A 14560-nucleotide genomic window follows, 5' to 3' on the forward strand; every position below is an offset into this window, starting at 1 on the left:
CAGGGATGGGCAGTCAAGGGGAAGCAATGGGAAGGAGATGCGAATGGGGATAGTGCCTGGAATGGCCCTGAGGTGAGGAAAGTCCTGTACATGCCCCTTCCTTCCTTCCCATGTGCAGCTGTCTGGGGTTGGAACCGCAGTAATGATACTTCCTGCTGCCCAGTTGGACCCTTGAGTCTGGGCTCTTCAGTAGCTGAGCAAAGCAAAAACAAAACGCATCCAATGCCACTATCCTCAGCACCAACACAGAAGTGCCAGCTCACATAGAATGCTGTGTTTAATACTCTCTTCTGCAAGCAGCAAATGCATTCTTTGGGCTGCAGCTCCCCCCGCTCCCGGGGCATGTCCACTGTGTTTTAGGAGATGCGCATTTCTCCCCTTCACATGCATTGACCACAACAAGCACTAGTTCAGGGATGGGGCATCATTTCCATTCAGCCATGCACATTCTGTGTTGGGTAGCCTTCTTGGGGTAGTGGTCACATGCCAGTGGTGGGTAGAGCCAGGGGAAAAGATGGGCAGAGCAGTTAATGTTAATTGTGCCTCTGCATAATGGGCCAGTTTCTGTACATACTCACACACCCCTTTCTATCCTCCATCCAGGCAAGCAAAAGGTATTATCAGAGTTCTCAAGGGCACATTCCAGCCAAGCAAGAACATTCAAGGAAGGTGCCAAGCAGGGCCTGTGAGAGATGTGGGGTGGGTGGGTGGCCTGAAGAGAGCCTCAAGGGCCTGAGATTCCCTATCCCTGCACTAGTCCTACAAGACACTCAACCAGTCACTGCTTTGAGCTGCTTTACACTCAATACAGCACTTGCAGTTACACTAAACTTCTCAGTTGATACAGAATTTGCTAGCCCAATATGTGGTGATCACTACTAGCTTAGGTAGCATTAAAATGGCAAGCTCACCTGGGGTGAGGCTATCAGTGGCTTCTAGTCATGATGGCGGTGTACTGCCTCCAGTATCAGAGGCACCTTGCCTCTGAATATCAGTTGCTGGGAACGGCAGCAGGAGAGGATGGTTGCCTCATGTCCTGCTTGTGGGCTTCCCAGAGGCATCTGGTTGGTCAGTGTGGGAGGTGGGGTGCTGGCAAGATAAGCCTTTGCCATCTGATCCAGCAAGTCTCTTCTTACATGTTCCAATGGAGCAATGTCCAAAGCTCCTTATTTCTGCAGGGCTGTGTCAAGTGCGAAGCACCTAACCGTGGGGTCAGGTTGGGAATGGTGAAGGCAAGAGGTAAGGAAGATGGGCGAGTGTGTGCCTTCCACACTGAACTTGGGTAAGGGCTGCAGGGAGTGCCCTGCCTTGACTAAGCAGAGCGTTATGCTGTCTCATTGATCTTTTCCGTTTCCAAGTCGATGCATCTTTGTGCCACCTGCACCCGCCTTTGTCTCTGTCCCTGCAGAGCCGCCAGTTACTATGCTGCGCTTTCCCCAGGATATGGGCATCCCTGAGACAGGCTCAGCCACCTTTGAGTGTGAGCTGTCCCGGCCCCTGGCTGAGGTGAAATGGTACAAGGTGAGGGTGCTATCTCTAGCATTGCCCCCTCCTTTAACTCTCCTGGATCTCCCCGGAGCTCCCAAGAGCCGTGGTTTTCCTTCCAAAGAGCGTGGATTGTGGCAGGGTGAGCCAGTGCTTCTGCGATGCCCGCTTCCACATCTCCCCACTGTGCCCTTAGCGAATCCGAGAGCAGCACCCAATCCTCTGCTCTCTGGCATTCTCCTTTTTGCTGCCTTGCTCAGCCCTTAACCAGCCTCTCTTTTCTGTGTCCCCGGCTGCCCTAGGATGGGGAAGAGATCCAGACAGGGCAAAACTGCCGCATGTATTCAGTGGGACGCCGGCGCCTCCTACAGCTCAGCCACTGCGGCCTTGAAGATGCGGGCGAGTACACATGCGATGCTGGTGACTGCCGTGCCTCTGCCAAACTGAGGGTCTTTGGTATGAATGGCCTGGGCTGCATATGGGATCAGAGGTCGAGGAAGAGGGTTGGGCTATACAAAGCACCCTTTAACTCCACATTCTCTGGGTGGGGGGTTGTCTGCTGTTCCCTTTTGCCATATGCTGTCAGCATCTTCCTGGCACTGCCTCTCTTGTGCCTTGGAGGTAGACTTGGGATCGGCTACACCGTGGTGACTCAGAGTCTTGTTCCTGAAGCTTGTACAGCTTGTACAGGAAGCTGTGCTTAAGGATAAACATTCAGTGCTGGGTTTGAAAGGAAATCTTTCTAACTTATAATAGCATTTCAGCAATGGAAGAGCATGCCCAGGAGAGGAATCGTACTTCCTTAAAAGCCTTCAAGAAAACATTTGACAGCCTCATGTCAAGGTTGCTTTAAAAGCATAGATATCCCTTTTTAGATCTAGGAACCGGGCTGGAAGTGGATTGACTCGTTGGGTGATGATGTCTCCTAGCTCTGCGGTAGAAAGCAAGCTGTGCAGGAAAGTCTGGAGGGGATTAGTGGGGAGGATGGGACTCTAGCTTCTCAAGTTTTAATCTGAGCAGGGCTCAGCTTTGAAAGCTGATTTAATGCCAGGATATCTCTTGACATTCAAGACACCATAATAATGATAGAGATGTCTCTGGGCAAGCACAGAGTGCTCTCCTTCATCCCTGAGAAAGGACAGCCAGCTTTCTCATGCACAACTGGAATGAGGAAGTTGGACCCCCCCCCCCCCCCGCTAATTCAGACAGCATAATTTCCAGGCATACCTGACCCTTGACTGACCAGTTAAGTACTGCTGCTCCTGCCAGAAAAACTAACGACTGGGGTTACATAGACTTAAATTGATTTTAAAAAAACATTTTCTCAAAGAACCCCAGGTACTGTAGTTCTATGATGGGAAAGGTGAATTTCAATCCACCTCACAAAACTACAGTTCCCAGGATTCTTTGGAGGAAATAATGAACATTATGAACATTAAACTGATGTAAAACCAGTTTGTCTGGTGTGTAAATATCCCTTAGGAGACTAGGAAACCCTAGTAGTATCTTAAGCTCCTTAGGCACTTGTAAGCTCTTTGATCCAAGTAGAGGAAGACAGAGGAAGTGAATACTAATGGTGAATTCTTTAAGTCAGAACATGAGGAACATCTGGCCCACATGCCAAATTAGGCCTGTCAGGGTCCTAATTGGGCTTGTGAGGCTGTTTTCCCCCAGCCGCGGCTAGCTGCCCCACACTAGATATTAGGTGACGGCAGGTAAAGATGCAGCTGCAAAAGAACAACTGGGAGCCTTAAAGCACATTTCTAATTTTTCCTCTACAAGTGGGGCTTGCATATGGAACGTTTTAAAATTTGGTCCGACATGCAAGCCCTTATGGGATTTGTGCAACTTGGGAGTTTCCAAATCGGATTGGCTCAGTTGTTGCCAGGCAGGTCTCCCTGGGGAGTGCATTCCATAGTCAGGGAGGCACCACTGGAAAGACCCTTTCTCCTGCAGCCTTTGTCTGTGCTTTGACTGGAGGGGGCACTAAGAGGAGGGCCTCCAGTGATGACCTAAGGGTCCGAGCAGGTATATCCAAGGGGAGATGTTCAGGAGGGCAGCACTAAATGGAAAATCCCCGATCAGAGGCTGCTGTTGAAGGCATTTGACTGGCCATTGTAGGAAGCAAGATGCTGGACTAGAGAGGCACTTTGTCTAATCCAGCTCTTTTTTATAGTCTGAGAGAATGTATTTACTGATTCTTGTCAAATTAACCAATTCATGGAAAAGGAAGTTTGCTTGGATGAGACCAGTCTTTCTGGGCCAGTAATAACCAGAAGGAGTCCCACGATCGGGGGTGGAAACAGGTCAGATGCAGTGTTCTCTGTGGACCCTGTAAGCCCATATGGCTTACCCAGTAGGAGGCGCTCCTCAGCCCCAACTTCATGGCTTTCTCCCCCTCTGTAGAACGCCAGGTTCAGATTGTGCGGGAGCTGGAGGATGTGCGTGTGCGAGAGAACGAGAATGCTGTCTTCATGTGTGAGGTGTCACTCGAGGAGGTGAAAGGCGAATGGTTCCGGGACGGGGAGAAAATCAAAGTCAGCAGCATTGTGAAAATACGGCAGGAAGGTAAGTGAACCCCTTCCGTCTTGTGATGGTGCTGGGATGTGATCCCCTCTAACTTTGGGTTGAGGCAAGCAAGAATTGCAGCTGCTCAGGGACAACTGATGACAAGTCAAATTGGGAGACAATGGCTACATTAGGACTTCATGATAAACCTTAGTTTATTGTGATGGGGACAAGCCACTCTCTCCATTCCCTCCTCCTCAAGCGCAGCCTCAAGGAAGAGATTGAAAGTTTTTCCTTCCCATTTCAATTAACTAGTTTAGCATTGCATCCTGACCCTAAACTGGCTAATTTTAACTATGGTTTGCTTGAAACAGACTAGCTTCAGAACCCATAGTTTGAAATGGGCTTGTTTCAAAAACAAACCATAGTTAAAATTAATAATAATTTGTCACACTGGAGGAGGAGAGCTGTGGGGTGGGCTCATTCCCATCACAATATACCTGTGGTTTATTATGGCATCTGAGTCTCCCTGGAAGGTGAGGATAGAAGCAAACCTGATGGCTGATCCCATGTTCAGCTTTCTAGAAGTATACAGCTGTAATGCAAGTTGCAAAGGTAGATTCACACCATGGTTAAAGCACTCATGGTTGCTGCTGTGAAAAGTGACATCTGTATTCATCCTAAGTATAGCCCTCTCCTGCAGTGCCTGTCCACCGAAATGTGGTCCTCGGTATGCATGTGGAAGTCATGCTAGCCCAAATCCAGCACCAGGGACATAGTATCCCATCCCATTGTAATGCCTGAAGATGTGGCAGCCTTGCTAATAATAAAATAGCTTTGCTACAGAAGAATATCCTCTTCAGAAGAGAGGTGTGCTCCAGCACAGGAGAAAGGAGATGTGAGAGGAATCTGTGGAAAAGCTGCAGCTCTGTGGCAGAACAGACAGTTTGCATGCAAAAAGTCTCAGGTTCAATTTCAGGTACCTCCAGGTGGGACCAGGAGAGAACCCTGCCTGAAGCCTTGGAGAGCTGCTGCCAGTCAGTGTAGCAAGACTGAACCAGATGCAGCAATAATGCAACTTTCTGTGTTCCTTCTGATAAATTTGTAGATGTGCATTTGCCACTAACGTAAAGTGCATTTCTGTTCCATTGATTTTAATGGTAGATTTAAGCACATGGATAACTGTCTTTGGAATAAATGGGGCATGTAGCTGGATTTGCACTGTTTGTACAGAAAGGCTGTTGGAGCAACTGGTGCCCTGCTTTCAAAAGAACACAGGATGCCTGGGGTGGGGGAGCCCGAGTCACTTGTCGTGGGCATTATCCAATCACCTATATTTGTCATTGCAGCAGATCACTGGTGGGGAACCTCTAGCCCATGGGCCTAATTATGCCTACCACATTTAGAGGTTGGCCTACAAGGCCATTTTGGGAAACATAACTTTCCCTGACCTACCTTTCCCTGACCTGATGTCATGAAGACAGGAGTGGGAAACTTCAAGCTGTGGCTAAAAGGAAGAACTGGGAGAGCACTCAAAGCACTTTCTTCATTTGTCCTTTGGAGCCAAAAGTCAGCACTTTTCGAATTTGGTGCCTTTTTCTCTGTTACCCTGAACGTTCTTCCTTTGCATCCACAGCTAGATTTCAAAAATCTTCCTTTGAATGTGGCTTGAAATCAAACCACATCAGCAAAGGAGGAGATACTTTCCTTATTTCATTTGAAGCTTTATCACCCAATGTAGTGATTGATTGATTGATTGATTGATTGATAGTATTGCAGGTGATTGATAGTATATTGGTATTACAGGTGGCGCTGTGGGTTAAAGCCTCAGCGCCTAGGACTTGCCGATCGAAAGGTCGGCGGTTCGAATCCCTGCGGCGGGGTGCGCTCCCGCTGCTCGGTCCCAGCGCCTGCCAACCTAGCAGTTCGAAAGCACCTCCGGGTGCAAGTAGATAAATAGGGACCGCTTACCAGCGGGAAGGTAAATGGTGTTTCCGTGTGCGGCTCTGGCTCGCCAGAGCAGCGATGTCACGCTGGCCACGTGACCCGGAAGTGTCTCCGGACAGCGCTGGCCCCTGGCCTCTTGAGTGAGATGGGCGCACAACCCCAGAGTCTGTCAAGACTGGCCCGTACGGGCAGGGGTACCTTTACCTTTACCTTTACCTAGTGATTGATTGATTGATTGATTGATTGATTGATTGATTGATAGGTCCCCACCGTCACAGTGGCCCATGGTGAGTGAGGGAGTTCAGGATCCGGCCCATTGGGCAGATCCAATTCTCCTGCAGCTTCTGAAACTTGTGGTTTAACAATTGGGAAATTGAAACAGACACTCCGCTTTCCAAAAGGTGTTCAGCTCCCAGGCAACAGCCGTTTTTTTCTTATGCAATCAGACACACAAATGTCGAAAGGCCTGGGCTAAGCAATCCTGTACTGTCCTAGGCACCCCTAGACAAGGAAGCCACATGCACTTACAGCAACTCCCACTATGCCCTGGATGCACATGCACACATGCTTCTCGTCTCTAGGCATCTGTCCCCAGGTCTGTGCCGTGTGGAGCAGTTACAGCAACAGTGGGACACCCGCCCCCAGCCCAGCTTATGTACCCTCATCTGATGGGATGTGTGAGAGCAGCCTGAGGCTTCTCCTACACAGAGGCTGCCACTGCTGTTCCCTCTTCAAGCCTCTCCTAGTTCTAGGAAGCAGCAGAGCAGGGGATGGTGGGGATTCAGCTGGCCCCCACCTTGCTTGAACAGACTTTTCCTCCAACATGTCCTGAGTGCCCATCTCTATTCCTCTCCCCCCCCCCCCCGTCCTGGGTCCTGCCTCGTGGCCAGCCCAAACCTCATAAATCTCTGGTCTCCTCTCCTGGATTAATCCCTGGGCCTCCTGCCTCCACCACACACTCACCAGAGCCCTGCCAGTCCCTGACATAAACTTACCTCATGCCGAGCCTGTTGCTGTGCTGTTGGACCAGTCACTGAATTCTACATGCACTCAGCCTGAGAAGTGTAGGGGGAAATACTAAAAAAGGAAATAGAAACCAGTGGGAGAACAACAGGCATGTCGCCAGCATTGCTGGAAACGCTAGCACAATATACCAGTCAGGGACTGTGCCAGCAATGACATCCACTGTTCATCTGGACACAAGGGAGCCAAAGGACTCATGGTGATCCAGGCATACCCCAGAGCATCTTTCTGTGGGCTCACTCGAAAGGGCAAAAGTTTGGGAACCAGAAGGGATTTTGAGCCCCAGCAAGGGGAAGGGAGCAACATATCCCCACTCAGCTTTAGCATGCCTTGTTTTAAAAGCAAATCTACTGTATATAACAACTAAATAGTATATCCAGATTGCATCTGTATTTTACCTAATGCAGGCATACAACCACGTAAAAGAGTCTAACTAAATTAATACTATGACTCCTCACTACAGAACATGGCTAAAAAGTCTGTTTCAATGAAACCCCTGTGAATAATTGACAGCTTCTAATTCCTTGGCAGATAGTTCTTTGTCAAATTCCAGCTTGAATTACTACTAAGCATTAGTTTTGCAAGAGAGTTATATCAGGTGCACTTCTTCAAGCTCACTGTGTCATCTTGTCACCAACTCTGCTTCTATAAGACATATGAGCTGTCAGTATTCACGCCACAAGTACATATGGATGTATATTTGTATTAGGAAATATACTGATTACATTTGGATTACACTACTTAGGTCTCTTGTTTGTTGCATAGATTATTCCTGGGAGACACTTATTGCCAGATTCAACTAAACAGCTGTGCCAGCAGGAGCCAAGCCAATGAGTCCCACTAGTGCCATGAGGTTTCTTCTCCACCCCCTGCTGACCCCCACCCCAAATTGGCGGAGCAGGAGGCGGGGAGGGAAGCTTATTCTGTCTGGCAAGCAGCAATGCTTGCACTGACGGAACAACTGTATTAACGCAACATTGAGTTCCACCCATAGAATGTATATTTTTATCGGTTTAAAACAAAATATATCAGAGAGGGAGTTCCTGGCGCTCAAACCCAGACTTCAAAGAACAGCTTCCTAACCATGATGCAGCAATTGGACACATCATGCAGCACTTGCATTCCCCCAGACCTCACACCCATTCCTAGGTACCATGAGTGCAAGAGCTGCAGGAGGAGCCCTAGCTAGGTGGAACAGCTCATGTTTAACAGGTTGGAGGTTCCTGGTTCAAATTCAGGGGGTGACCCCCAAAACTAAACAGGAGCAGGGAGGACACTCCCACATGCAGACATACCTGGGCCCAATCAACAGGTGTATGGCATTGGCAAATAGAATGGCTCCTGCAAAGGACAACCAGCCATTTTGGTCCATCTCTGTTGGCATCCCACATGACCAATCCTCCCCCATGTTGCCTGATACGCCAGCCTTGCCTGGTAGCACCCCAACAGGACTTGTTGCCCCACTCCATTTCCTCCTCATCCCTACTTCTCCTCATCAATCCCCCCTCCTCCCTTCCTCCAGCTGGCTGCCTCACACATCCTGGCAGCAACACCCACCCCACCTGTGCCCCCAGAGGCATCTGCCGCCTCAGTCAAGGGCATGTGAGTGAGCCCCTCTGCTTTAGATGCCCATTCTGAGACCAGCTGCAGCCAGAGCAAATGAGGGTATGGGAAAAGGGTCTCAACCCACCACACCCTAGCAACAAAGACACAACTCATGTGGCAAAGGCAAAGCATGTATTGCCCAGCATGCAGGATGTAGTGGATCCTGAAAGGCATGGAAAGGGAACTTTTGGCTCTCCACATGTACTTCGACTACAGTTCCCACCATCCCTGACCACTGGCCTTGAGGTCTGGGGCTAAAAGGGAGTTAAGAATCTAACAGTGTCTAGAAGGCCACAGAGATGGCCCAGCAGGGCACATTGGACTGACAGACAGCAAGGCAGTGGGTGCAGTATCCTTATGGCTTTAGTTTCACCCCAGAAACTCCTTCACCTGCTGCCTGTTTGTTGTAGAACATGCAAGGTTAGGGGAAACTCCTGGAAAAAGTAGGATTTCAACCCCACAGAGGAAACGTCAGGCACATCCGTCCTGGTCTTTTTGCTGCTCCCCTTCAGAGGCAGATGTAGGGGAGTGCAACTGGTGCTGAGCCGAGAGGGCACTACAGGGGGCGCCGCAACAATGACAAACAATGGAAAGTGAGATGTGGAGGGGTGCTGAATGTTTGGGTCACACAGGGCGCTGCTGAAATTAAAAGCCCAAAGCCACTGTTCTCCTTCTAGGCTGCATAGAATGGGGTGTGGGAAAGATCCTTTAGCAATAGGAAAAGAGCCCGCCGAGAGTAAAGGGTGGCCCAAGAAGACAGCAATGACTGGAGGATATTGTCTCAGGGTCTCCATGTGTTTGCTTGTGAGGAGTTAAGAGAGTGGTGCCACTTGAGTGCCCAGGCAGTGATCATGCCTCAGCCTCCCCATCACTGGAGGAGAGAAAGAGAGCGTCCTGACTATAAGCAGACTCACTCCCTTTCCCTTTGGGGCAGCAGTGGAACTCAGTGTACAGTGACAGCTTGTTCCGCTTCATGCATCTGTGCTGCTTTCTGAAAGCAGAGTCCTTAATTTGCCCCAGTTGGCAAGAAGGTTGTGGCCAGAGACCAGAGCCTGAAATGAGTCCAGGAAATGTATTTGAAGTGCACCAGCAGAATGCGTTTCAGTTTATAAAAGATGTAAGCATAAAGAATATTAAAGAGAAATTAAAAGGACATAATATATTAATGAACCTTGAGAAGGAAAGGATAATATAAAGAACAGTGTATCTAATACAATAAAATACAATGATTACAGGAAAAAACCAAAATAGGATATGAATATGCAATCTGAAGCCCCAAAGTGAAATAACTGTTCTATGTTGTGTTGGGATTAATAAAAAATTACCTTTTAAGTTTAGCTCTACTTAGACAGAAGAAAAATATCGAAAAAATCTGATGGAACAACTATGGTAAACAAAAAATGTGGCATGTAAAACTTAAACCAACTCTACTTTGATTTCTCACCTAAAACTCCCACCAGACCAGTTCGAGCTAATGCTATGTTACCTAGTACTTACGGTCTAAATAGTAAGAAAAGGGAAGTGAAAGTATATCTACCTATCCAAGCAGGGCCTCAAAGGAACAAGTTATTGTGGGCTCAGGGGAGATTTGGAAGATGGATCCAATTGGTAGGATTCAGAAGAGTCCAAGTGGAGGGGAAAGACTGAGAAACAAAATTGTGACATTTAACCCTCACCAGGAAACAAGCAAAAATTAAATAAGAAAACTGTATATATAAGAACTGCTAAAAATTAAATCTGCTCAAGATTGCTTGTGAGCCAGAGATCCAGACCCAAAGGGCTAGTGTACGGGAATATTATTATAATATTTCTTCAAAACCGAAGAAGGGACAATTTCACAGTAAGTAATCCTTTCTTCTCTCAAAGAGAAGGCGAAAAGGTAAACTGGGTTCCCAAGGCCCCAGAATAAGCAACGGCTTATTAGCAAACTGGTGCTAAGCTAAACATAAATTGAAATGAAATGAAGTATAACAAAATAAAATAAAGCAAAGAAGTGAGCTGTAGCACTAAGCACAATCTCTTTTTGATCCACCATTGACACACCAAATGTTCTGCCTTTTGATTTATTGTTTGTTGTCACCTCACTTTTTCCTCACAAAAAATAAAATCTCTTCTGTATTCGTAACTGGCAAGTCATGGGGCAGACATCTGCAGAAACAGTTTACCATTGTTTTATGGGACAGATGTATTCTCAAGCCTTATCAGGGTGCAGGGAGAATCATGAAGATTGTCTAGTGCTGCTAGCCAAATGGAGTAACAAATCTTCGTATCTTCTCTGTACTGGCATACTGTCTTAGTTTGACTAAGGCCTTGTCAGCATTTTTGCTCCCCATGTTGCAGAGTCCAGGCAGCGAGAGGCATTTTTGCCATCCGTACAGACCTTCCTGTCTGCTTAATACCATGAGCCAGTTTCTTGACTGAAGTTTGCTTCCATTCCACTCGATAGCTCTCTGCGGGCAATCACCTTCCCTGTGCATGCAGATTCCCTTCTGGAATGAGCTACATAACATGATCCACCAAGGAAAAAGTGCTCAGGAGTGAGTGTTTGCAATGGTTAGAGTGGATTGCTTGGCCTTTGCCAACAGAAATGCTTAACTAAATGTGGGAGTGAGTGCCTCTACCTGTGTTGAAGACACTGCTCCCTCCTCTAGGAGGAGAAGGGTGTCAGAACTGGACAGTTCAGACATGATATGTGACAAAGGACATGGGTGGGGCAGAATTGAAGACCCTATCAGAGTGTTTCCTATCCCCAGACTTCCTTCTGGGAAGCTCTAATTGTGCATGACATGAGGCTAGAAAAAGACAGACCTAGGCTATATATCCTATCATTTGAGCTGTTGTCTGCCTGCATGAAATTTATATACTGGTGGTGGTGGGATGGGGTGCAGGCTTACATTGTATCCTATGTACTGCCACACCAACATGGGTGGGGCAGGAGGTGTGTGGGGCTGGGCAGCTATTCCCCTCCCTTGTCACACTGAAGTCCATGGAAAGTGGGACTAACATGAAGTTGTGCAGCCAAGGGTGTTGGCCTGGCTGTGGTAGGAGTTCAGTGGAACCTCGGTTTTCGAACATAATCTGTTCCGGAAGTCCGTTCAACTTCCAAAACGTTCAAAAACCAAGGGTCAAAGGGCTGTCAGCAAGTTCAATGGGGAAAATTGAGAAATTGAGAAACGCACCTTGGAAGCCATTTGACTTCCGAGGCGTGTTCAAAAATGGAAGCATTCACTTTCGGGTTTTCAGCGTTCAGCTTCCAAAACATTCGGCAGCCGAGATGTTCAAAAACCAAAGGTTTGACTGTATAGGATTGACGCAAGTATGCTCCTCTCAGCCCTTGACTCCATCAGCATATTGGAGGAAGAATTTTGCCAGAATATGTGTCATGCCCATGTGTCATTCCGATGGGCTTCCACCACTTTCTAAAGCCCATCAGCCTGCAGGTCTTGAGTATAGGATTACACACATAGTTATCTCAATAAGCAGCACAGCTGATACGTGCAGCATCTGTAGTTCCAGTTCCATTGCAACACACACCTGTCCTCCCTGGGGCTGGCAGCAGAAACCCTCCTGCCCCCTTAAGAATGATGGCTTTCCTCTTGTCTTTGACAGGAACCCGGCACTTTCTGCTCCTGTGCTGTGTCCGTCCTGAGGATTCGGGCCAGGTCCGCTTTGTGGCAAAGGCAGCTGCTTCTGAAGCCCGCCTGGAAGTGGAGGGTAAGGGAGCTGCTTCACCATTGGCCCTCAGCTATCATGTGAGAATGGATTGCAATGATAGGCAAATGTGGATTGATGTGATTGAGCATTGCAGGAGAAGTGTGATGCCACCCAATGTATGTTATGGATTCACAGTGTTTTGATAAATGGAGGTCTCTGTTACGCTGGGTCACTGGCTGTATAGAGAGATTTCCATTACACAAGGTTATGAGCATAATCTCAACCTGACCAACCATAAGATACTTTCTGCCACATTTTCTACATTTTTCAGCCTATATACTCTGCAACATAGGCAGGTGGGAAGAATGGGCTGGAATTAGCAGGTGTGGCAGGAAAGTGTGTGTGTGATGTGGGGAGCCTGGGCAAGCAGGCCTGTAACTGGGAAGATCTATGAATGGATGCATGTATGAGTTGGTATCAACTTAAGGGAACACACAACTTGTGTTGATGAATGGTAGGATTGCATGTTAGGCAGGTTGCTGGGCATGTAGCATATCTAGCAAAGGACAAAGGTTGGTGCCTGTGTGGGGTTTGAGGCTCCATCCCTAGCCAGCTTGAGCCTCTTTGGAGGTTGCCTTTGATCCAACCATCTCTGGAAGGACTGGAACTTGTGCTTATGTCTGCTGCTTCCATAGCGCTGCCTATCCGCATCGTGAAGCCGCTGAGGGACAAGACTGTGCTCGCACGGCACAAAGCCACGCTGGAATGCACAGTGTCTCAGTCTCGTGGCCGAGTGCGCTGGTTCCGTGGGGACACAGAGATCTTTGCTGGCAACAAGTACGAAATCTGCAACTTGGACTGCTACCGAACCCTCGTTATCCACAGCGTTGAGCCTGCAGATGAGGGCCTGTATACATGCGATGCACTGGACGACCGCTCCACGGCCCGTCTGCTGGTGGAAGGTCAGGGGGAACATGCAAGTACCATGAAGAACTACAGAGGGGTGGAGACGGGTGGGCCCAGAGGGGAGTTGGCAAACAATGCTGTGGATTTGGCATGAAGTTGTCTGCCAGCCAGGGGTAGAGGGGATAATGATGAAGAGCAGGCAGAGCTACTGTAGGGGGACAGGCAGGCTGCTGTGTCACATGGGAAACTGGTGCTGTTGTCTGCCCCTGCAGCTGAAGGGATCCAGGTGGTGCGAGCATTGCGGAACGTAGATGTGGTGGCTCCTGCAGAGGCTCGGTTTGAGTGCGAAATCTCTGCTCCCCCGGCATGCAGCCCGCAGTGGAGTCTCAATGGAGAAGACTTGCAACCCGGCTCACAAGTGCGCATGGAGAGCATGGGGCATATCCACAGGCTGAGGCTCTGCCAGACAACCCCTGGCATGAGTGGGATGGTGAAAGTTACTATTGGCAATGCCCGTTCTAAAGCCCACCTCACAGTCCGAGGTACGTGTGCCTGGCAGCAGAGTGGGTTGGTAGCAGGGAAGAAATTGAAGAGGGTATGTGTGTTTGTGTGTTCCAGGACATAAAAATGCAAGCTGTTTTCTATCCTAAAATGGTGGAATGGTGAACCCTTGTCCTGTAGAAAGAACCATGGGAGAGAAAGACCAGTCCTTCTGCATGGTCTTGGGCGCTGCTGTAGACCTAGCTGGGTCACAACAAGACAGTGAGATGACACATTGGTGCTGGGTGACAAAATGAAGAAGGGAAAGCTGGGCTGTGTGCTTGGGTTCAACAAGAGACTGTGTACACTGGCCCCATTGGCTGGGACTGAGCACCTGGAGGGCCACAGGTCCCCTATCCCTGGTCTAAGCAGTATCACTGAAGAAAAGAGAGGTGGTTGAATGGTACCTCTGCCTTGATAGCATTTCTCTCTAATGCCTTGTTCTCTCCACAGAGCGCTAGCATCAGGGAGACCCTGTGAGCAAAAGAGCCACGTGTGAGCATGGAAAGCCCTGGGGCTACCAGGGGAAGGTGGAGACAGCATGTTTGACAATTGCATGGACAGCCTGAAGAATGGACACACAGACACACACAGAGAAAATTCCTCTTCCTATCTCCCTCTTCTGCATGACAAGGGAAGCAAGATCTGCTTTTATTAAATGCTCATGATTCCTGGTTTGTTTATTATTGTTGTTATGCTGGTGCTCTTTGGTAGGTGAGATGGCTCTTCTGGGCGGGATGTCTCATCAGTTGCCTAGACAAGCAGAAGGATGGTGAGGCACTGGAGCAGTGCCACCTGTGCCTGAGCACACCCTTCAGCACGCTCCAGTGTAAGGCTTTTTAAACTGCAGGGACGGCTCCCCTGCAGTATCTAGAAAACACAGGCGAGTAGG

General features: G+C 48.6%; 1 protein-coding gene across 11 annotated transcripts in view; it reads left to right on the forward strand.

The window, feature by feature from the left end:
- The window catches only part of OBSL1 (obscurin like cytoskeletal adaptor 1), a 64466-nt gene extending 50127 nt beyond the window's left edge, over positions 1–14339 (forward strand). For all 11 annotated transcript variants that reach the window (XM_083726565.1, XM_083726570.1, XM_083726569.1 and 8 more), the window contains 7 exons: positions 1409–1521; positions 1788–1941; positions 3892–4053; positions 12178–12282; positions 12918–13184; positions 13401–13670; positions 14122–14339. In XM_083726565.1, the coding sequence (XP_083582691.1) occupies positions 1409–1521; positions 1788–1941; positions 3892–4053; positions 12178–12282; positions 12918–13184; positions 13401–13670; positions 14122–14129 (1079 nt within the window). In that variant the 3' untranslated portion in view covers positions 14130–14339. The remainder of the gene's footprint in view (positions 1–1408; positions 1522–1787; positions 1942–3891; positions 4054–12177; positions 12283–12917; positions 13185–13400; positions 13671–14121) is intronic.
- Positions 14340–14560: the final 221 nt, after the last annotated feature.

Source organism: Podarcis gaigeae (assembly GCF_964106915.1).
Source record: "Podarcis gaigeae genome assembly, chromosome: 1".
Classification (NCBI taxonomy): domain Eukaryota; kingdom Metazoa; phylum Chordata; class Lepidosauria; order Squamata; family Lacertidae; genus Podarcis; species Podarcis gaigeae.